Source organism: Anomalospiza imberbis, chromosome 3, assembly GCF_031753505.1.
Source record: "Anomalospiza imberbis isolate Cuckoo-Finch-1a 21T00152 chromosome 3, ASM3175350v1, whole genome shotgun sequence".
In the NCBI taxonomy this organism is placed as follows: domain Eukaryota; kingdom Metazoa; phylum Chordata; class Aves; order Passeriformes; family Viduidae; genus Anomalospiza; species Anomalospiza imberbis.
The window spans coordinates 61,452,675-61,475,507 of NC_089683.1; the positions used below are offsets into that span (position 1 = coordinate 61,452,675).

Below are 22,833 nucleotides of genomic sequence, written 5' to 3' on the forward strand. Positions count from 1 at the left end.
AGAATGCACCAGAAAATATATTTAACTGTGTTTCCTGAAGGCAATGCTGGTGACTTCTTTCTTTTCTCCCCTTCCATGGTTTTCTGTGTAACTTATTTCTGGTTAAAGGATTTAAAGAGTAATGCCAGAAGATGTATGCTTGCTGGTTTTCGCACACTTTGCTATTACACGCTATTTTGCAGCATGTAATAACTTCTCATTTTTGTGAGTTTATTTTTCTTGTCTGTTTCTATCCAGCTTCCTCTTAAGTACTACTACAGTGTTGTCTGTACAAGATGGAAATCAACTTTAAAATCTAATTATGTCTTGATGAGCCAGCACAGCTTCTGCAGACCATGCATTCCAACTTGAAAAAGATATTTTGAGGGGAGAATGGATGTTTCGGCATCTGGCTAAAAGCTCTTAACTTGAGAGTCCCTAAATATCAGGCTTTGAGTTTTTAGTGACATAGACCAAAAAATCCAGCCCATTTTATACTTGTCCTATTTTGTGCTTTTGCTGCAGAATCTAAGCCAGACAACTTGGCTAAAAGGACCTTTGTTCTGATCCAGTGCAGCAGTTCTTAGGATTACTCATCTCGATTTGAGTTCAGAGTGAAAGTCTCCATGTTGCAGTAGCTACGGGATGTTTGAACCCTGTCACCTGTGACATGTGTTTGGACCTCTCTGGCCTTGGCACTGGAGTTGTAGGCCTCATTGCTGCTGCTGACTCTTCGTAGTCTCAGCTCTGCAAGATGCCAGACAATTCCTGTTGAAGTGTAATACATTTTCCTCTCTTCTTGTCTTTCCTGTGTAGTTCCTGGGCTAAGAACCAAGAGGTAGGAGCATGAGGGGCAATGTCAGAGCTAACAGTGACATAAAAGATTTGGGGCCTATTTTCTAAGACACTTCTTTCTTTAATTTCAGTACAGAACACTGTATCTATTAATTGTGTACTTTCACAATTTTTACTTTAATAATTGATTGCAAGGAAACTGAGAAAGATATCTGCAGATGGTATGGCTAAGACTTTCTGCTGAATGAAACAACCAGTGATCTCTACTTTGTATTTTGAAAATGGCAGTAGGCAACATAACTTAGTTTTGTTTAGTACCTATTATGGTTGCTTTTGCTGTAGGCATATGATGCTTCTGAAAGAGCAGTATGGAAAACAAGTGATCGTTAACCTATTGGGAAGCAGAGGAGGAGAGGAGGTGCTCAACAGAGCTTTTAAGGTAAAAGCAATGATTTTAATTTTAACCACTGATTTCCCTTGAGCCTCCATGTTCTTAGTTTTTCCTTCTAGCCCAGGAGGTGATGAATAGTATTTCTAAAGAAATTACGTTAACTCCTAACTACATGTTACATACTGATAATAGTGCTTCTTGGCTTCATGGCTTAGTTTCCAGCACTACCTTTCTGCTTACTTCTTCATACATTTGCGCACATTCTCTTGAACCAAACTTAAAAAGAAATACCTGAATATTCCTAAGGATAGTTCACATTTGCAAAAGTGAACCATAGCCAGCTTTGACATTGTATGAAGCCACCTATGCAGTCAGGGACCCCTGGGATTGCCAGAGCTGCCTGAGGGCCAGGTCCTGAGCCTGGATCACTAAGCATGGTGACTTAGCATCACTGAGCTGCCTTGCTCTGATAGTAATGGGAAATAGCTATCTAGCACTGATTGTGTTGGGAATTGGCTGCCTGAGCACCAGATGACAGTTTGGTATAAAGAGAGAGATTTTCCTGGCCTCTAAGTGTCTGCAGGCACAACTACTACCTGAAAGCAAGGATGTCAGGCATTGTAGAACTAAAGCTGTGCTGCTTTCTAGTGTGGTATCTTTTTAAAACTAGTGTGAACTTAAAGCCACATATTGGCACGGAGTGGGATTTGCAGCAGTGCAATAGCTGCCTGAATCTGGCTGGGCATTGATGGAAGTCTGCCTCCTTAAGTGCCTATTGCTTTAGCAAACTGACATAGATACTTCAGAGGTTATGTCCCTAAAACTAAGGATAGGATGATTTAAGTACACACCTGTAGTAAGTGCCATGTATATATCATTGGTAAAGAATGATACCAGTAGTTCTGAGCTGAAACGTTTACTATGTGAAACTAAGCAAAATAAAAATTATGGTTAAATAATAGTGCCTAATTTCTTTCCCTCTCTGTTGCAATAGTGAACTTACAGGGAGTGTCAAGTTTTTTGTCAGTTTTTCTGTGTGACCATTTCCTCCTCCTGCAAAAGAGCTGGGAAGGACTATCTACTTCCCCAGCAGAAAATGATGAAGTGAAGGTCTCCCCTTGTACAGAATGTGGCCAAAGAAAGTAATTAATGACTAAAACTTGCAAGGCAGTGAGGAAGGCACAGGAGTGGAGTCTGGTCCTGATTTTTGTTTTCAGCTTCTGACTGAATTTCTGCATGACATGGCTAAGCCTCTGTAATGTTTTGGTTCCCCTCTCTTTAAAATAGTTTTCCTAGTTTGTTTTGCAAACCCCACTGAAATTTAAAGGTAAAATATAACAAATTATGAAATGCTGAAATCATTTACATGGATAAAAATATGACATTTGTTGATAATTTGATACTGATATTTTCTCAAACTCTCACATTCTTGAAGATCATGTTCTAGCCAATATCATGCAAACAGACCTTAAGTCAGAAACTGGGCATCTCTAGAATAAAGACCTTGCATTTGTTAATTTAATTTAAATAAATTTTATTTTGCTTAAATTGTTACTTTTTTTGCCTATATTAAAAATAAATAAACTCTGAAAATACCCTGTGAGCTCAAAGAATTTAGACTGACATCACTAAAAACCAAAGTTTTGTATTCATTCAGAATGACTCCTTGGTCATTTCTTTACCTTTGTGTTTTAAGAAATGGATGTTAGGAAAGACTACAGAGTTAATTTTACTTTGATGATTTTAAAGGGCTTGAATTAGAGTAATTCATAGGAGTGTGATTAGGGTTGCAAGCTTGTCTCCTGTCACTAGTTTCTCCATCTTTTTTTTGCTTTTATTTCTTTCTCTTCACTCTTGCTTCAACCTTAGTAATGCTTATCAGCTTTGGTTCAAATTATTGCTGTAATTACTGCTGCTGGGCTCTCTTGATCAGAATGTCACGGTTACCGTTCATTTACCATTCAGTATGCATTACTTGAATCAGACCAGACCAAAAATCAATACTGTTCCCAGGAAATGCTGTTCCTTCCGTAAGCATTCTCTGTAACAGATGTAATTATGTTTACAGTAAAAGCAGGACTGTAGTGTAGAGTTGCAAATACTCTGACAATAATTTACACTGCAGCAGTGGGTAAATGCCATCCTCAAGTGCATTACTAGTGCCAGCATCTGTCAGGGCAGATTGGGGTGTCAACAGTAACAGTCTAATGGAATACATTTTACAGGTCTCTTTCCAAGCACTGCCTTTACGTTTCTTTCTGCAGGAAAGGCTTAATGGCTTACTCAATACAATTATGCTGGTGTAACTGCTACATGTACACTTTTAATGTAATATCAGATTTATTTTGTCCAGTGTGTGTCACAATGTAAGTGGAGAAAAGCATCCATCTCTTGGGGTGAGAATGTGCAAGAGGGAAGAAAATAGGCAAAGGCTTGCATAGTTTGAGTTAATGGAATGGTTCTCTCTGCCTTTCTTGTGGAGAACGGGATGTGTTACTGTTGCAGCTACCTTAATGATGTAGATGTGCTGCTGCAGATACCTTAATGAAATTTGTGGTGATTACGGAAATGCATGTGAGGTCATTGAAATTGGAGATGAAATACTGAGGCTATTTGTGCCTTTCATTCACTTCTGCAGTTTAACACAAACACTTTATAGTACGTTTCCTGGGGTGTAATTGCTTACTTACTTCCTCCCCCTGAGCCTGTCTAGAGCATTGCTAGTGCTGTCCACCCTCATGCACAGAGATAGCAGCAGCCCATTGCTGCAGGGCTGCCACTAGCTAAGGCACAATTCTAATGTATATTTTGCAGTTACAGTTTGAGTTCCCCTGCAGGAAAATTGGGTTCTAACAGTCAAGTTGACTTCTGTGAAGAAAACAAACAGGGAACTTCAGTGGCTTTTTTCATGTCTGGCCTTTCAAAATTCCCTATGAACTATATGATTAACAGTCAAGGCTTATTAATGATAAAAGCATGCTGGTATCAATCCGTACATGTGAATTGAGCAGGATTTGTTTTCCTTCATTCTCTTATCTATACAGAAACTGCTATGGGCCTCTTCCCATGCGGAAGACAGTCCCATGATAAACTTTGACTACCACCAATTTGCAAAAGGTGGGAAAACTGAGAAACTGGAAAATTTGCTGAGGCCTCAGCTGAAGTTGCACTGGGAAGACTTTGGAATCTTCACAAAGGGCGAGCATGTAAGTCCACGGTGAGTGTCTCTGCCCCTCTGTCCCAGTGTAGCTGGGCACAGCTTGTCCTGGCCTTCCCAGGTTTCTTGCTGGGACCATGACCATAAATTGACCATGTTTGGACCATGACCATAAATTGACCATCTTGAAATAAAATTTTGAGACAAAGCGTAGTCTTGGTGCTAAATCAATGATTTGGCTTAATTGTGTCTCCACAGTTTCAAATCTGCAAATTTACTAGTGCATGGATTTGCTAATATAGTGTTGCAGATGTAATCAAGTAATTAGATGTGTTAATGGAATATATTGTGTGCACAGTGTGCTTGCACCGTCAAAATGTGGGTGGGTGCATTCAGGCTGAACATTTGATGATCTTGTTCAATCAGCTCATGATTAGATGTTATTTTAAAATGCACCATTTTCTCCTCCCTCCTCTTGTGTTTGGTTACCAAAGTCTGCAGACAGGTACTTTTCGAATGAATTGTTTGGACTGCCTGGATCGTTCTAATAGTGTACAGTCCTTCGTTGCACAGGAGGTGAGTTTGCCAGAGGACCTTCCATGGGATACCTGTAATACATACATTGTCTGTTTCATGGGAAAGACAGGAAAGAGGCTGTAAGTCTCAGTTATGCAGGTCAGTCTTGCCACTCCATGGTACAAAATGGTGCTGGCTGAAGTACTGAGGATAAAAAGCAAAAATACATTTATAAACAATGTTGCTTTCTTTTTTGTGTTTTTTTTTCTCCTTCTGCGCCTAATCCAGATACTGTTTGCTCAATTAGAGAGCCTTAATTTGAACTCTAAACCTATAATTGAGCGCTTTGTGGAATCCTACAAGGAGATGTGGACTCTCAATGGTCAAAATCTGAGCAGAGTATTTAGTGGCAGTCGTGCCCTTGAGGGGAAGAACAAGGTAAAGAAAAATGGCAAACTTTATTTACAAGTAAAGAAAGATGTCCTATTTATGCTTCAGTGTCACTTGCATTCGTAATTCCTGTCTGCTGTAGGTTGGGAAGCTCAAGGATGGTGCCCGCTCTGTGTCTCGTACCATCCAGTCAAATTTCTTTGATACAGTAAAGCAGGAAGCCATTGAGTTGCTGCTCATGGGTGACTTCTACCGAGAGGAATATGCAGACAAAGGCAAGATGCTCATGGACCAGACTGCACTGCTGGGTAAAGCCAGTCTAAACCCTTCCCTTTGTTTTTGCATCTGCTTTTAGCTGTCAGATATAGGCAATTGTACCCTTTTGAAAAAAAAAAATCAATATGTAAGCTGCTTTTGCACAGATGTGTTGTTTAAAGCACTACTTTCAAGTGACCATAGCACAACTCATGCTTATTTCTCATATTTTGTTTTGAACTTTTGAGTATGTTTTTCTGCTCTTTGATGGTGATATTCTCTGACAGTTTAGAGTTGGACCAGAGGGAAGGATTTTAGGGTTATATTCCCAGTCTGTCCTGAGTTTGTCTTGAGGAAGTCTCTTAAGCTCAGTCTTTTTATCTGTTTAGTTGTGTCCTTGCTGTTTGCACATGCTTTTAGCCATTTGGATCTTTAAAAGCACATCTCTGTTATTTTAGTTCATTTCCCGTTTTATTCCAGGCCCCTAATAATCCACAGCATAGACACATTTGTTTGCACCCATCTAGAATAAACTCAACTCTCTCTGAGAAGATATTTACAGGATAATTTCACCCACAACAAGTATTGGGTGGTCAGTTTACTCCAGAGAACCATTCAGCACCACTTCAGTCAGATTGGCCACTGCTTATTCCCTGATGTTGCCCACAAGGAAAATATAGATTAATTCTCTATGCCTGACTGCAAGTCGAGCAATTAAAGATTAACTCTGGTTCATTTGCTTAGATAGCAAAAGCACACTGCTAATTTTCTATACTCAGCAAAATAAGTGAATATAGCAGCGGTTTTTTTTTTTTGAGGAGTTCTTACCCAGCTAGAAAAGCATGGCAGTGCTGGATTTACAGATGTGAGACTGTGCTGCTCTCCATCTTTTCTTCCACATTCTAAACCTCTAAGGGCTTCAGTTTAAGTTGTAACTTCTGACATGCTTGATTGCTTGTCCTGGTTTCAGGAATAGAGTTCATTGGCTTCCTAGTGTGTGGTATAATGTTGTGTTTTCGATTTAATATGAGACTAATGAATGAGTGAGTGCTTGTGTGTTGTATTTGGTTGCCAGCTGGATTTAAACCACAGTAGACTGGTAACACACTGAGGATTTTAGTTTTTGCTATATAGTGTTTATACTAAGTCGAGGACTTTCCACTTCTCATGCTCTCCCATTCAGAAGGCTGGAGGGCTACAAGAAGCTGGGAGGGGACACAGCCAGGACAGTTGACTCCAAATGGCCAGAGGAATGTGCCATACTACATGATGCCATTCTTAGCATATAAACTGAGAGGGGGGAAAGCTGACTGAGGGCTGCTGCTTTGGAACTGGCTGGGCACTGTGTCACACTGGTTTTGTATATTCTAATTCTATCCCCTTTTCTGTCCCATTAAACTGTCTCTGTCTCAATCTATGAGTTTTCTCACTCTTACTCTTGTGATTCTCTCCTGCATTTTGCCACGGGGCAGGGAGTGAGCTGGGATAAGTGCTACTAAGCACTGGTTGCCCAGTGGGTTTAAATCATGACAGTGCTGTAGACTAAACTGAAAAGATTACGGGAGATAAAAGAATTTTTATCTTATCGCTTGAAGAAGTACAGAAAAATGTAAGCTGAAAGTGAATGACCAGCTATTCCCAAGCTTTCAGAGTGCCTGGTTTCTGTTGCTGACATCAACCCCAGTTATCTTGTAGATACTGCCATTGCCATAGGGGTTATTCCCCGTACTTTTTATATTCTTGCTGCTAGGGTAGGTAATGTTATTATTTCAGAGTGATTTTGCTGCTGCAGTGTGGATGGTTTCTGTCCTTTTACAGCACATTCTTCTTTTAAACACCATCTTTCTCTCTCCCCTCTTCTGTCAGTAACTCCAAGTATTTTGAAGGCCATGTCAGAACGTCAGTTTGAATTCACAAGCTCCAGGCGTGTTCGTGTTGCCACGGGGACCTGGAATGTGAATGGGGGAAAGCAGTTTCGAAGCAACATCCTTGGTACCAGTGAGCTGACAGACTGGCTGCTGGATTCTCCCAAGCTCTCAGGAGTTTCAGAATTTCAAGGTAAGACTTCACAGGCAAAATGTGCAAGCAGTACTTGCTGGCATCTCTAGAGACACAAGATTTGACCAGCCTTTCAAAGGCAGTACATTTTGGAGGGCATTTTCTGTCATTTCTTAGGGGTGTATTCAGCTTCTCCTTGCTTTTGCTGCTGCCTTGCAGAAGTGGAATGGTGTGTGAAGAGCTTCTGACAGACAGAGTTCTTTGAACACTTTGAAAACAGTCCATGTGACTGTTTCAAACCTTCAGCAGGTCAGAATTCAGAGCTCTCTTTCATGCCATCGTGGGATGTATCTGGCTATTCTGCACCCTGTATTTAATTTTCTTCTTCCGTATCTCTGTTCTTTGTTCTCTATCATGAGCAGGAGCTGCGTGCTTACGTGGCATCAGGGCATCTCCTTGGTCTCTCATCTGGAGCTAAACATATCTATACAATCTGGACTATGAGCTTGTCTGGAAATGTTACTATCAAAGCCTTCAAACAAAAAGATTTACTTCATTGAAGGCTACATTTCCTTTCTTTAGCAGTGTAGAAAATTCTTATGCTTGTGGCTTGATGAAATTGGCTGCTGAATTTCTTATTTATGGAACAAGGTCAGGTATTGCAATTGATTTACAGATTTTTTAATTGAGGTAAATGAAAAGGGAACATTCTGTCATTTAAAAATTGAGGGGTTGCAAAACCCATGCTTTTGTTGTTACAGTGGAACATTTAGTTTCCTGCAGGCATCACATGCATAGTCCTGTACCTAACAGGAATACATTCCGCAAATCCTTGGCTGCCTTATACAAGTTGTCTCATTTGAACCCTTAATTCCTGAGTGGTATGTGATTAGGTGCAGACCACTGTATTCTGAGCAGCCTAGGTAAGTGATTAGTCCAGTCTAATCTGTTTCAGAAACACTTTAGATGTGTTAGCACATGACTGTGCCCATAATACTAAAATTTGCTGAGAGACTGTCATGTGTTAGCCTTGCCAGACCATCCCCTGAAAGAACCAGAGGAGCAGGGCTACATGGAACAGGCAGCTGTGACATGGTAGGTCTGAGCAACTTCTGGAAGAGAGCTGAGTTATGTGAATGGGCAGGGCTGAGTGCGACCATGCAAATGGCTGAATCTGTGTTAATGTCAGTGCAGTGCCTACACAAATGGGCAAGTGTTCAAAGACAGATGTCCAAAATTTATTAATGGGAAATACATGTGACAGTGCCTGTCTGGTTAAGCTAGTAAAGGGGGCTCACTGTCATGCTAGTTTCACCCTTCTGTCTGCACAAGTTGCTGCATATTTTACTTTTTATTTGTGATTTCTGAGTCAGATTTTATTTAGGTTCCTATGTTTGTCTATATTTAGATCTTCATGTTGAATTAAGTTACTGTCACTGTGGTCATATGACACTTTAAAGAAATTTAAAACTCTTTAGGCAATGGACAGATTTACTAATGGGTTAACAGATTTGCTTCACACTATTTTATGACGGTATCTGACCTTTGCTGTTTCCTCAGAGTAATATCAACAGAGCCAGGGAAAGAGGGGGTGGGGGTCACTGTGCTCTAGGATGATCTAACCTTAAATACAGGTGATCCAAGAAGGACTTGGAAGAAAGAAGGCAAGAAGAAACTTAAAAAGCATCCTTAAACTAGATAAATTTTCTAAAGGCATTGAGATGGAGGTGGCATACTGGTGTGAGGACAATTAAGTTCAGTTATATAGGAATCTGTGTCAGAAAGGAAGAGCACATTGGGTAAAATGACAAGCGGGTAAGAGATAGTGAGTAGTGAGGTGTTGTAGCTTTAGTGATGAGTAGGGTGTGGGAGAGAGAGCTTAACACTGCTACAGTATAATGTTCTTTTCCGAACTGCTTCTTGCAAGAGAGATGGAGACCAACTGGTGGGAGAAAAGCAGGAAAAAATTCAGAGGAACTGCAGGGGATGTATTATGAGATTAGATTAAAGGAGCTATGAATATGTATAGCTTGGCAGGGGATACACAAGATAGAACTACAGGAAGGATCTCTGACAGAAATTAGAATACCAATCATTAGAAGAAACAACAAAATAGTCATTCTGGTATGACTTTTCCTTCCTGCCAACAGATGATGATAACTGCCCTCCTGACATATTTGCAGTGGGATTTGAAGAGATGGTTGAATTAAGTGCAGGGAACATTGTGAATGCCAGGTACGTAAAAAAAAACAAAAACAAAAACAAACAAAACCAACAACAAAACTCCCTAATCAACCAACCAAAAAAAACTCAGCAACTATATACAAACCAACCCGACCAAACAAACAAAACCCCAACAAAAAGAACATATTCTTCCCCAAAGGAACTGGCCGTGTTCATTTTTATGATCACTTGTATTGAATATTCCGTTCCAAGTCTGTTGTTTGCAACCATAGCTAGAAATATGTTTCCCATTAACAAATGTCGCTGGGATGATGTTGAAGTACTCGGTTTCCTAAGTCTCTTAAATCGTTATGTTGTCAGAGAAGAATTCTGATGGTTGAGGTTGATCTAACACTTGTCCTTAAAGCCCTGTCCGATGTTGGAAAAATGTGCTTAATGACTACAAACCTAATTGCCATTCATGTGGGAATTCTAAAATTGTCTAAAAATATCTCCGTGACTAATTGCATTTGTGAAAATTGTGGCTATACAAGAGTTAAATGCAAAGCCTAAGGTTGGCATATCAGCATGTGCAGTAGGCTGTTGTGTTTACTGGTCCTTGTGAATCTGAATGGAGGTGGAGCCTTGAAGATCATGTTTCTAATGCTCATTCATTAGGCTGACCACTTAGTTGTCTGTTTTGGGAATGGCAAGTTACAGTAGTACTTAGTGTGGCTGCTGGGCTGGTGGTAGTATCTGCATGGATATGTTGACTTTGGAGAAAAGAAAAAGCTAGATCCACTGACGTGAAGGTATATGCAGCTATTCACAAACCTTTGCTAAGAACAGCCAACAGCTGTGAGTAGCCAGTCACCTTCCAGTCAGGAAATCCTGAGAAGATCTCTCCACTGTGAGTATAGGGAACCTTACAAGTCATGAGACTGATTTGGAAATTTGTTTTTACGGTTATGATTGCTGTTATCAGCTTCCAGTTATCCCCAGTGAATGGGTGTATCCAATGTCATGTGAGTGTGGATGTTTCCAAGCATAGTAGACAAAACCCCTCACACATCCAGAAGCAGGATAACTGTATTTGTATGCTGTGCCTGGATTCACTGACCCTGCTAACTCTAGGCTGGCTTACAAGGAGGCGTTATCGGTCTCTGCCATGCATTCTACAGCACTTCAAGTTCTACAGCCTAATGGGATGTCTGTAAACCTAAGGCACAGTTAATCTGTTCACTTTATTGACCATGGTTTGTTTTGATTCCATTAAATGATTTTATGTTTGTTCCAGTACAACGAATAGAAAAATGTGGGGAGAGCAGCTTCAAAAAGCTATTTCCAGGACTCATCGCTACATTCAGCTGACATCAGCACAGCTTGTTGGTGTTTGTCTTTTCATCTTTGTACGACCATATCATGTCCCCTTTATCAGGTAAAAAAAAAAAAACAAACCAAACAAAATAACAACAAAAAAGCAACAACAAAACAAAAAGCCCAGCAAACCAAACCAAAAACAAAACAAAACAAAAAAAACACCCCAAAATAAAACTAACCTAACAACAAACTCCAAACCAACCAAACAAAAAATCCCCAGAACTCAACCTTTGTCCTCAGTGACATCTAGTGTTGGAGTGTGGCCAGAGAACATGGAGAGGCATTGCTCATCTTGGTGGGAGTCATGCAAACCTGGGTTCTGGTCTCTGCTCAGCATGGAGAAGAGGCTGCCAGACAGCAACAGGCTGGAGTCCATCTCCTGGGGTAGCAGAAAGACCAGGCAGCCTCAGTGTCTTCCTCCAGGTAGCTGAAAATCCAGGCATGCTCCAGGTGGGCAGTCAGGGTGGAACATCTTGTTTGGGTGCTACCTTCCTGGGAAAGAAATTACCTGGGCTAGTAAGTCCAAGAGTGTTTGATGCACTGATTGAAGGCAAGTGCCTGCCTCTGCCTGAAGGACAGGTTTTACTTCTAGCCCTGTCCATACTTATGGATTCCTTATGGAAACAGGGGTACTTCTAGACCTGAAAAGAATGGGGGAAAGAGACTTAATTTTGCCCCTTGACATTTTATAGAGGTAAGAGAACCTATGAAGTGTTTGTCTTTCCCAGATGTCATGAGAACCAGAATTGTGTGCCCAGTCAGGAGGGTGTAGAGATATGTATCTTCTGCTTGCTAGCTCAGCTGTCCCTGGAGAGTGATCAAACTCCTCCTAGAAAATTACCAACCCATGGAGATACTTGCATTAAAATGCCTTTGCTATGGGCAAGAATTATGCAGGCTAAGTGTAAAAGAATTATGCAGGCTAAATGTAAATGGTTAGGAAGTGAATAATTAGCCAAAACTATCTTTGGGCATCTGTCTGACCTTAAAGCACCAAGATCCAAACACTCCTTTCTAACCCCATATTAGAGCACTGATTGGCCACTGCATTTTGTGATTAAAATATCAAAAGCTGCCTCTTTCTTCCCTGTGATCTCATATCTACTGAAAACCTCAGAACAGAGCTTGTGCAAAGTCAGGTGCTGTAGGCCAGACAAAGCAATACAATGTAGGTTACTCTGATGGCCTTGCATTGCTGCTTTCCAGTAATCTATTCACCAAAATTATTTTATTTTAAAGAATTTTTTTTTTGCTGCTATGAAGCAGTCCAGAGGAGAAATGTTGCTCTCAGTTTGTGACTTTTCACCTGGCTTACAAAAAATGTGAGTAATCCAGTAGGAAATTCGTGGTTTAAATGGAAATAAGAAGCAGAATAGCACAGTGGTTCTCTTGCAGTTGTCAAACTGCTAGAAATTGGATATAGCCCTTTGAAACTCAAGAGAAAAAGGGAAGGGTTTGATTTTAGTGACCAAGTTTCATCATTTAATAAAATGTGCTGCTATGTGCTATGTGAGCATAATCAAACCTAACCTGTATGCTTGCGTATTTTTTCTCATGTCTAGAAAAGGAAAGGAAAAATGATCAGAAGTGCAAAAAAATGGTTCCGTGCTTACAGAGATTGAAGAGATTTAGACAGAAGACAGAAAATAGAGAAATAATGAGACAATAGCTGGTTTATACATCAGTGAAAGGATTAATGAAATACAAGCAGTTGAATTTACAGTGGGTTATCTCATCATAACCTTTGCCATGAAAGAAAATCAGTTGAATACCAGTCGGGAGATGGGTAGGCAGGCAGCAGGAAGGGAGAACTTTAGAGTGAAAATACTGAACACATGCTTCTGTAGAGTGCTAAAAACCCATTGTTTCATAGAAAACTTTGATGTTCCTCCTTTGCCTCCCTGAGGGTGTCTTCTGGTGGTGTCCTGCTGTCAGGAAAAGACAGGAAATTAAAGAGAAAGAAAAAAGGTACAAAAGATGGGGGAGGAAGAGAGAAGAAAATGAAGGGGGTGGGGAAAGGAGACCTGTAAACATCTTGCATCATTTACATCTCAAATTTCTGAGAGTAACTCAAATAAGACTTAGCAGTTTTCTTCACATCCCTTTTTAACATCAGTAATATTCTTGTCAGATCTGCTTGATGTGTTCTCTGGAAAGAAGAATTTTCTCACTGGGAAAGACATGCATGGTACTGGGGTTGGCTAAAACAATGATCTCATCATTTACTTATCTGATCAGACAGCCATGCTTTGTTCTTGGAGTAGTCTGGCTATTTGGGAGAAATTACCCTGAGAGCAGGTGGTCTGCTTTACCAAGTTATCTTTCTGTAGTGAAGTGTGTGCTAACCATCACATTGAAATACTAAGTGATTAGCAACATGGAGACCTTAAGCAGTTTGTCATCAGTACAGAACTCATTTGAGAAGTTACATATAAATAGTTGTATCCAGTAATCTCTGCTTTTATCACATCTCATTTAATGAAGTATGGGTTATGATCTGTTGCTCTTTAATTAAATGGAAAATCCATCATGAATTGTGAAGTTGGATTTCAATACATATGATCAGTAAATAGTTAACTGTCTGAAAAGCAGATTCCCATATGTTCAAAAATAAAGGGAAGTATAGTAGTAAATGTAGTTATTGTCAATATTTTAAGGATCATAGTAGAGGTAAACTTGAAAAGTATGTTCTATAGAAATTCCCAGTATTTCAGAAATAAGGTCTTGCTGGTCTGTTTGGAAGGGACAGAAAAAGGAGAAAAATATTTTCAAATAGTTTTATTTCTGTAGTATTGTATTATGCTTAATTTCAAACACAAGAACATGAATATCAAGAAACTAAAAGATGCACCTAAAAGCAGCAGGCTTTCTAGAGGGGAGAAGACACGGCATTGTAAACTGGCTTTTCCCTTTATGTTGCAGTCAAAGTTAATTGAATGATTGAATGTTTGTCCCTGAAGCCCTTTACTCTGTTCTCTTTTTGTTTTTGTTTTTGGCTTTTTTTTTTTTTTTGTTAATACAGAGATGTAGCAATAGATACCGTGAAGACAGGAATGGGAGGAAAAGCTGGGAATAAAGGGGCAGTGAGCATTCGTTTTCAGTTCTACAGTACCAGTTTCTGCTTTATATGCAGTCACTTGACTGCTGGGCAGACTCAGGTGAAAGAGAGGAATGAAGATTATAAAGAAATCACACAGAAACTGAGTTTCCCAATGGTAAGTGTAGATGTATGTGTGCTAAAAATATTGGAGATAAAGGTGGTATCTTTACATCATGAAAGCTGGTCTCAGTCTGCCTTTGATGACAGGTCATCAAAGAAGGCATCTCAGTACCATGTAAGAAAATGTTAAAGAAAATGTTAGCAAATAAATAAATAAATAAATATGGAAGCATGTTTAACAGAAGACTGGATACTACCCAATATAACACTTGCTTTACAAAAGTACTAATCCTTTCAAAAAACAGAGTTGCTCCAGTGCTTGAAAAGTCCTTGGCTTTGTGCAGTTAAGCTCTAGATAACTGATGTTAGAACTGGAGAGCATGATATTGATAGCTCTTGCTGGCTCTAATAAGTGAGAATTCCTGAAAGATCATCCATACCATTCAGTGCAGCAGTGCCTTGGCTGCTTCTGGTCGGGTATGATAGATCAGTTCTTGGTCACTGACATGGTACCCTCTGTTCCCTTCTTTTCATCCTCGTGAATGTGTCACTCTCAAGGAACTGCTGGCTTCTCTCAGAGCATGGCAAATAGTCTCCACTGGTCTGCATGAATAACTTTTCCCCTAAATTGTGTCAAATCAATCACCCTAGTGTTTTAATTCCAACTTGTCTCCTCAGGCCAGTAGATAACACATGAGATCTGGTAGCAGGGCTCCTTTGCTTCCCTTAATGTTGATTGCTTTAATTTCCACAGTACCTTATTTCTTGGGCCTCTCTGGAAAGGCCTAAGCCAGGAAGGGATTGGGCCAGTTAGTGTATTCTGGTTAGTCAGCAAAAAATGGCGTTTAGGATGCAAAACATAAAATTTTACCTTCCTGTTGTTTGTAAGGTTTAGAGGCTTGGCACGTGCAGCATATCAATCAGTTGGTTTATGTAGGAGCTAATACTGACAGACTGGATGTCCTGCAAAGAAGATCTGTTCAAAATGGCCATAAAGTTGTGCTTATGGTAGTTTTTCCCTTCTAATACCTCATTAACTATTTGATGTCCTTTACAGTTAAAACAGCTAGAGATACCTTGTGTGTATAATGCATATAAAGAGTGCCCTCTAGTGCTGTGACAGCCAGAGTCTGAAACGTTTCCCTTATGAATCTTGGGGGTTTAGAGGCTTATAGCTGAACTGGGAAGTAAAAAAAAAAAAAAGACTGGTTAGAGGATAGGATGCTAAATTTAGAACTGGAGTGAATTTTCATTGACGTTTGATTTCAATACCTTTACAAAACTGGGACATGCACATAAGATCGAATTTGGAGGTTGTTCTTATTCAGGAGCTTGTTGCTAAATTTGCTTTGGTACCAGAAGTACATTTTGTGTTATATTTAGAATATGCAAATATCTGCATGTGAAATGTGTTAGGGAAACAAACATATATTTTGAATATTCATGACAGACAAAGTGTGAATATAAAGCTAGGATCTAGCTTAGACATACCTTCAGGAAAGATGGGTCAGAGTCTGACATTCTTGTTTACAAAATTCAGCTCAATGGGGGGCTAAAGCCAGTGAAGAAACCATTCTATTTTAGCACAAATTAATTTTGACAAATAAATTGTGATGAGTAGGTCCAGTATTTATTAATTTGGAGAGACTGAGTGCTGCATTTCAGTGCATTTTAAAGGTGTTTTCATGAATGTGATTAAACATTAACAGTATTCTGTACCTCAAAACTAGGGGCAGAACATGTTCTCCCATGATTATGTCTTCTGGTGTGGTGATTTTAACTATCGCATTGATCTGACATATGAAGAAGTCTTTTATTTTCTCAAACGTCAAGACTGGAAGACACTTTTGGAATTTGATCAACTACAGCAGCAAAAATCCAGTGGAAAAGTAAGGCAGCGTGTCTCATTTTCTTGAGTAACTGCATGTTGGCTGGGTCTTTCTTGTTCCTTGAGAGAGTGAAGAGGTTGCATTTTCAGACACTTGTTGTAGCACTTGAATGCAGCAATTGGTTTAAAAATCAGAGCATTGTTTGCAAGGAAGTTGGTACGTCACAGTGGCACCTTCCTCGCCTGTAACTTAAAGAGATGTTCTTTATTTAATTAGATTTTTAAAGACTTCCATGAAGGCACTATTAATTTTGGACCAACATATAAATACGACGTTGGCTCGGAGGCTTATGATACAAGTGATAAGTGCAGAACCCCAGCATGGACTGACAGAGTGCTTTGGTGGAGAAAGAAACTACCCTTTGAAAAAACAGGTGCGTAGAATCCTTCTTTATCTGAAAGTTGTTTTAGAATTCATCTAGAACCCACTTAAGTGGATTTAATCTACTGAATGGTGCTTTACTCAAGAAGATGTTCTTTCAGCTTCACTGGATTAAGTGTCAGAGATAGAGGAGGCCCTTTCTTCTTGTGTGTGTGAACAAAGGCTTTATGCTACAGGTGCTGGGAGCTCACTGAGGAACTGAAAACAGCCCAGCTGTAGTAGTACAGAAATAATTCTGTTGTTTTTCTACAGAATCATTAGTCCACATAAAGTTTGTGTTATAATGGCTAGATTGTTAAAACTGCTCTTCTCAGTGGATGTAGAAACAGATTTTTGTAATTTCTTTTGTACTGGTAATTCTTAGAAATATTTCTGCTAGTTTATAGAATTGGGGGAGGTTTCATTAATTAGTGCTTATAAAGTACTTTGAATTCATGAGTGGCCAACACAACACGAAGGCCATTTTCACTTGTTATTAAAAAATTGCTGTTAAGAAATAAAAAGTATTTCTTTGCATATCAAGAGATAGTTCTCATAATCATTCTTTCAATCTGCAGGAATATCTATCCCCCCGTGTTTCTAAAATTTGAATAAATTCATATTAGATGTGTAATTGCTAGATAATTAATTTGGTCTGTGCCTGCAGATGTGGTTTTTCACATGCCTGGAAATTTCTGCTTGGAATCTAAATCATACCATGACTATGTTAAGCGTAAAAACTACAAAGCAAAACTAGGGCAATGAGAGAGTACATGTCATCATGATACAGTTATTCACTCTTATCTGAGGAATGAAAAACAAAGTAAAATGAGGAGCTTAAACCATTGATAGAGATGCAGTCCAGGAAAGAAAAGCTGTATGATACATAATAAGGAAGTTAAAACAGCCCTCTTGTGCTGTTTTCATTTTAGGAGAAAGAACTCCCTTCAGCATTTCTAATGCATATTCCTTATTTTGCGTGGCAAAACTTGCCCCTGGGGAGCTTTAGCAGTTGGAGTATATACAGCTCATAGGACCTACCTAGCTGGCTGGTCTGCAAGAGTCAAGGCAGGTCCCTTTCCTTAGAGTTTGTAGGCCTCCCACAGCTGGCTCATGTGGGTCCATAACTGAGTGGTACATTCCCAGCCCTGCAAAGCTTTCTTAGTTTGCTGCCAGAGTTCCTCTCCTTTACTGCTGGTGGCAAGGCTCTTCTGTCTCTCAGCTCTTACTGTGTTGCATCTTGTTGTTGTTATAGGCTAAATGACTGCTCGCTTTACGAGAAGAAAGGGTAGCCCCAGTGTGAGTGATTAGAAAGAAATGCCATGTTCCATATTAACTCATTTCAGCTTCACAGGAAAGAGGGACAGAGCTATCCATTCATTCAAACAGTGACCCAAAAACTTGCTTGTTACTAATAACACTAGGGTACCTCACTCTAGCGTAATGTCGGGAGCACTTTCTGTCACCTTAAGGGTTGCAATTGAATTATTTGGAGGTTGGATTTACATGGGTTTGGTTTCTCCTGTCTCTTGTGTATTATTTCTCCAATCCCTGTCTAATATTCAGATTTACAAAATAATTTCCAAGTACAGTCTCTGCTTTTATGCTCAGTGTTGAGGCAGGAGGTAAAGTACTAATATGACTCTAACAACCCCTGTTGCACAGATAATTAATTGGGTGATATTCTGGTCAACAATTTTGCAGGTGTCTTACTCTGCTTATCAGCTGTCTTAGTTGTGCTCCCAGTCCTTTCTCTTTTTTTTCTTTCTAGTCCCTAATTTGTAAATCTTTTAGGATATAAGCTCTTCTTTGAATGATATATATACAAGAACAAAAAAAGCCCCACCTCCCACTACTAGGGTCTGTGGAGAGCTTCCCAATAAAATAATGTTTAACTGTTAGTGAAAGTAGATGTGAGTGAGTTTTAAATCATGTTTTGTGCTGCATAGCTGGAGAGATCAATCTTCTGGACAGTGATCTGAGTGCTGATACTAAAATCAGGCACACTTGGACCCCTGGAGCCTTGATGTACTATGGGAGAGCAGAGCTGCAAGCATCTGACCACAGGTAACTAAACAATCAGAGAGAGTTTAAAATGTGCCAGGTTACAGTGTGTCATGCTGAATTACACCTTCAGAGTGAGGGACCAAGTCTGATTAAAATAGGAATTACACTCTTATTCCATGTTCAGTATCTGCTTGGTGGGTCTTTTCCTCTCTTGGTGAGTTTTACACCAGAGTGGCAAGTATCTACAGTCATGTATTTATTTTTCCTGCACAGCAATTGCAGCAAGGGTTGGATAAGTTGCAGCAAGAGGTATAGAAAACAAAGCTTTCTGCTGCTTGGTTTTGGAAAAGCTCTGATACCTAAGGAAGCTGCTCTGATGGATTTCCACTCAGCTTGCTGCAGGAGAGGAGGAGGTTGGGACTGTGTGGCCTGAAGAGATGTAAACCAGGCCACATCAGGTCAAGTTTGGCCTCTTCACAGCACTCAAGTGTGGGGCTTTTGTGCCTCATTTAAAAATGGAAATGGGAGAAGGCAGAAAAATCAAAGGCCAGTGTTTCTGGTTCGTCTATATCATTGACTTCTCTTTAGGGATATGAATGACCTATCTTTGATAAACTTGTTCTCTGCTTCACTTCTGAGAAACAAATTCTGTGATAAATACACTTTGAAAGGTCCCTTTTATTCAGAATATTTGTCTCACCCCTTGTATGCTTTGTGGAAATGCTACAATATTGCTCCTCCTAGCAGCACTCAGTGACCCCCAGTAGCTGTCTATGTGCTTCTGGTGGTGCTCTTGCATGCCAGGACTGTTCTGTATTCCTCTAGCAGTGAAAGAACATGCCTCTTGCAATCAATTTCTTTGTGTCAAGGCTCTGACATTGCTGTGTTCTGCAAAGCACAGCGGAGCTGCTGCTCTCATTATATAGGACCCTGAGGATGCGATCTGTGAAACATGACTGTTATACACGGTTTTCTATTTCAGCAAACTTGACTCCAAAAGCTGCTTTTTAATTACAGTCAGCAGCTTTGCTTTACCAAGGTTTGTGCTAGAAAAAGGGCATAGCTGTATCTTTGTGACATATGGAAATGAATTATGATTCACAATGCTTACGGAAATAGTTAATGCTTTCTATACATTTTTCCCCTCTGTTATCCCTCTCTAGCCCTTCTTTCATATGTTCTGGTAATGTGTATTCAAGAGTCAGGACTATTGCAAGTAGAAGGCAGCAATTTTGACACAATTACAAAAGAAGCTGTCCCAGTCACTGGTCTGTGTGTATGTGCAGGTGAAAATCTGAGAATGTGGATTGCACCCACTGAGATGAGTTCTACTCTTTCAGACAGCTCTCTCAATTTTATTCAGATCTAACACAGGGAGAAGTAATTTGTAAGAAATGGCTCAAGAAGCAAGTTTGCAGTGTTGGCTGCTTATAGTGTAATGGATTGGTACATATTTGCTACATGACAACATACATCTAGAATACCTTGTCCTTTGTTTTTGGAAGAAGAAATGTGGCCTTGTCTAACAGAAAACAATATATTTCCATCCTGATTTATAGATGTTTGGGGCCACAACTGTTTGATAATGAGTGAAGTATCCTGATATTTTGGTCTGTAGGTTTGCCATAAGTGTTTCATACAATCGTTATTTCAATTCACTTATGGTATGTCTTCAATTATGTTCAGCTAATGCAGGACTGGGAAATATAATTAATAGTGCTCAAGGCATGATGTTGACCACTGCAAAAAAAAATGAAGCTTACTTGTCCTCCTTCTTAATATAGATTTTAATTTTATATAAGCAGTTCTTATTTTTAAATAAGTATTTTTCCTTCATTTTGTGTAGGCCAGTGTTAGCTATTGTAGAAGTGGAAGTTCAGGAAGTTAATGAAGCTGCCCGAGACAGTGTTTTCCGAGAAGTATCATCTTTCCAGGGACCACTGGATGCCACAGTAGTGGTAAATCTGCTATCACCAACACCTGAAGAGAAAAATGAATTTCCTGAAGACTTGCGTACAGAGCTTATGCAGATGTTTGAGGATTATGGCACTGTTGTTCTGGTCAGGTGAGTTTGGGATCTGGAATAGCATGGCATCTATTAAAACCACAGACTAGAAGATCCCTATTGTACTGACAGAGTTAACTTTGTATTGGAAAATTAAGTATGAAAGTACACTTTCAATTCTTCATTAGAAATTGAATGCAAGTGTTTTGAATATCTTAGACCTCTCCATAACCTTATAAAGAAATAATCCAACAGCTCTCTTGTCTGACTGGAAGAGAATTTTATTCAGTACAATGCCATAAAGCAGTGACTTTGATGTAAATCATCATCTTTAGATTCTGGCCTCACTTCCAAGCATTGCTGCTTCTGGTGGATCCTCGGGCCCTGCTTCACCTCCTCTGGGGGGGTCTGCTCTTTTCCACCATCTTTCACACTTGGCAGGAATTCCTGGCTGGCTCTCCTTCCTGTTGGGGGTCATTTTGCTTGTTTGTTAACAGTACAGCTTCTCACAGAGCTATCACACTGGGTTTGAGAGGGAGTGTGATACCTTCTGGCAGAGCAGCTTAATTTCATTCTGATTGATTCTCTACAGGGCTCCAGCACAGCTGTGAGACTTCTGTTTTGAGAAATACAGGCAAAAGACCTAACAGTTGACCTCTGGGAAGCACTGCCAAAAACTTGTTCATGTTTATTTGATCCATTTGTTAGTGGAGAAAGCTGATGACCTGTTATTGTGTAGTTTTATGAAGTACCAATATAAGCTGAGGGTTCAAAAGAAGCTGTGCAGGAAAAGCAGCACCACCTTGCTTGTAAAGAAAAGGAGCAAGAAAAGAACATGTTTTGGTGGATTGTTCTTGGTTTATTTTGTTTTTAATTGCTTTAGATCTTGGTGGAATACTACTCTGGGGACATCACATGTCATCTGAGGTGAAGGATATGCAGAACCATGGAAGTTAGTCCAGAAGGAGTTGTAGATATTGAACTCAACAACAGCCAGTCAACAGCTACTGAGATGTTTGTCCTGCTATTCCAGGGGTGATCCAGAGAAGGGCAGGGTGCTGGGGTCACACATGGGAGGATTGCAGAGATAGGGAGCCCAGCTGCTTCTCCTCAAAAAATAGAATTGTGAAGGAAAATACAACTAAAACCAAATGCATAGTACTGCATATGTATCCTGTATATAGATCTATATGGTAGTGTTCTATCATGCTAGCCTTCAAAGGGTTTTTTTCAATGGTGAATAAAATGGTTTTTCTCTTCTGCCTTTTTTCACTAGGATCTGTGGAGGTCAAATGCTGGTGACATTTGCAGACAGCAAGTCAGCTCTTCGTGTTATGGATATAGATGGTGCCAAAGTAAGACTTTCTCAAACCTATAATAATAATTTCATAACAAATTTCTCAAAAGTGGTTGCTCAGAATGAGGTACTTGAATGTCTACCTAAATGAAGTAGCTTTATTTCAAAGAGAGTTAGTGCTTGTGAAATCCTTAACTTTCACATCTGCTGAGGCTATTAATGCAGTACTTTAGTTTCAGGATGGCATGAAGGGACTTTTCATGGATCCCAAGCAGCGCCTAGGATCTGGCCTCTGGCACCTCTGCAGAGCTCATGGACTTGTTTGATGGCTGCTTGAAGCAGTTCTTCTGATATTCTGTGTGACTTTTTACTGTTGCCAAAGCATCCTCATGATTGTGGTTTGGAGATTTTTTGTTTCTCCAGTGTATCAAATAGGCTCCTTCTGCTAAGCTGTAACAACATGATTCATTGGCTTCCATGGCAAATCCAGCATTAGCAGTAGGCGTTTACCTTTGCATCCCCGGCTTTTCCTTCCCACACACATACTCTGCAAATCATCAATGCCCTGTTGAAAAAACTGTTTGTGCCGCTGCCCTGTAAACTTAATCCCGAAGTAATGGATTTAACACTCATTCTTCTTTTATATTTGCAGTTTTATCTTCTAATTTGACTCTTGCTATTGATGTAATTATAGCACAGACTGAAACACAGTTGTATGCACACAGTATGTGAAGGTGCTGGGAATCTGAGTTGGGAACTTTTAAACTGATTTCCCTGTCAAAGCTGCTGGCTTGTCTGCCTTTCACCCCAAATGTTATAGAGCAACACACATAAGCAGCTGAAGTCCTAACGTGTTGAAAATATACCTTCCATGTACATCACATATGAGATTTTCTGGTCAGAGTCTCCTTACAGGTAGCAGCAGATACAAAACTCTTGTGTGTTTTAAAGCTGTTGACTCAAAAATGGCACCCTCTCATGCCAGTATTGCTATTCCAGTGTTGTTTTCACAATATTTGATGTTTCACCCATTTCTCCAGTATTTCCCAAATGCAGCAGCAGTGCTTTTGAGCTGTGAAGCTCATTTTCTT

General features: G+C 39.8%; 1 protein-coding gene across 1 annotated transcript in view; it reads left to right on the plus strand.

The window, feature by feature from the left end:
- SYNJ2 (synaptojanin 2) overlaps positions 1 to 22,833 on the plus strand; it is a 65,493-nt gene that overhangs the window by 32,553 nt on the left and 10,107 nt on the right. Inside the window, exons 7-20 of the mRNA XM_068184702.1 lie at positions 1,117 to 1,213; positions 4,210 to 4,382; positions 4,817 to 4,898; positions 5,127 to 5,276; positions 5,371 to 5,536; positions 7,350 to 7,541; positions 9,632 to 9,716; positions 10,942 to 11,082; positions 14,047 to 14,239; positions 15,915 to 16,073; positions 16,290 to 16,446; positions 18,383 to 18,500; positions 20,287 to 20,505; positions 21,722 to 21,800. Of these exons, the coding sequence (XP_068040803.1) occupies positions 1,117 to 1,213; positions 4,210 to 4,382; positions 4,817 to 4,898; positions 5,127 to 5,276; positions 5,371 to 5,536; positions 7,350 to 7,541; positions 9,632 to 9,716; positions 10,942 to 11,082; positions 14,047 to 14,239; positions 15,915 to 16,073; positions 16,290 to 16,446; positions 18,383 to 18,500; positions 20,287 to 20,505; positions 21,722 to 21,800 (2,011 nt within the window). The remainder of the gene's footprint in view (positions 1 to 1,116; positions 1,214 to 4,209; positions 4,383 to 4,816; positions 4,899 to 5,126; positions 5,277 to 5,370; positions 5,537 to 7,349; positions 7,542 to 9,631; positions 9,717 to 10,941; positions 11,083 to 14,046; positions 14,240 to 15,914; positions 16,074 to 16,289; positions 16,447 to 18,382; positions 18,501 to 20,286; positions 20,506 to 21,721; positions 21,801 to 22,833) is intronic.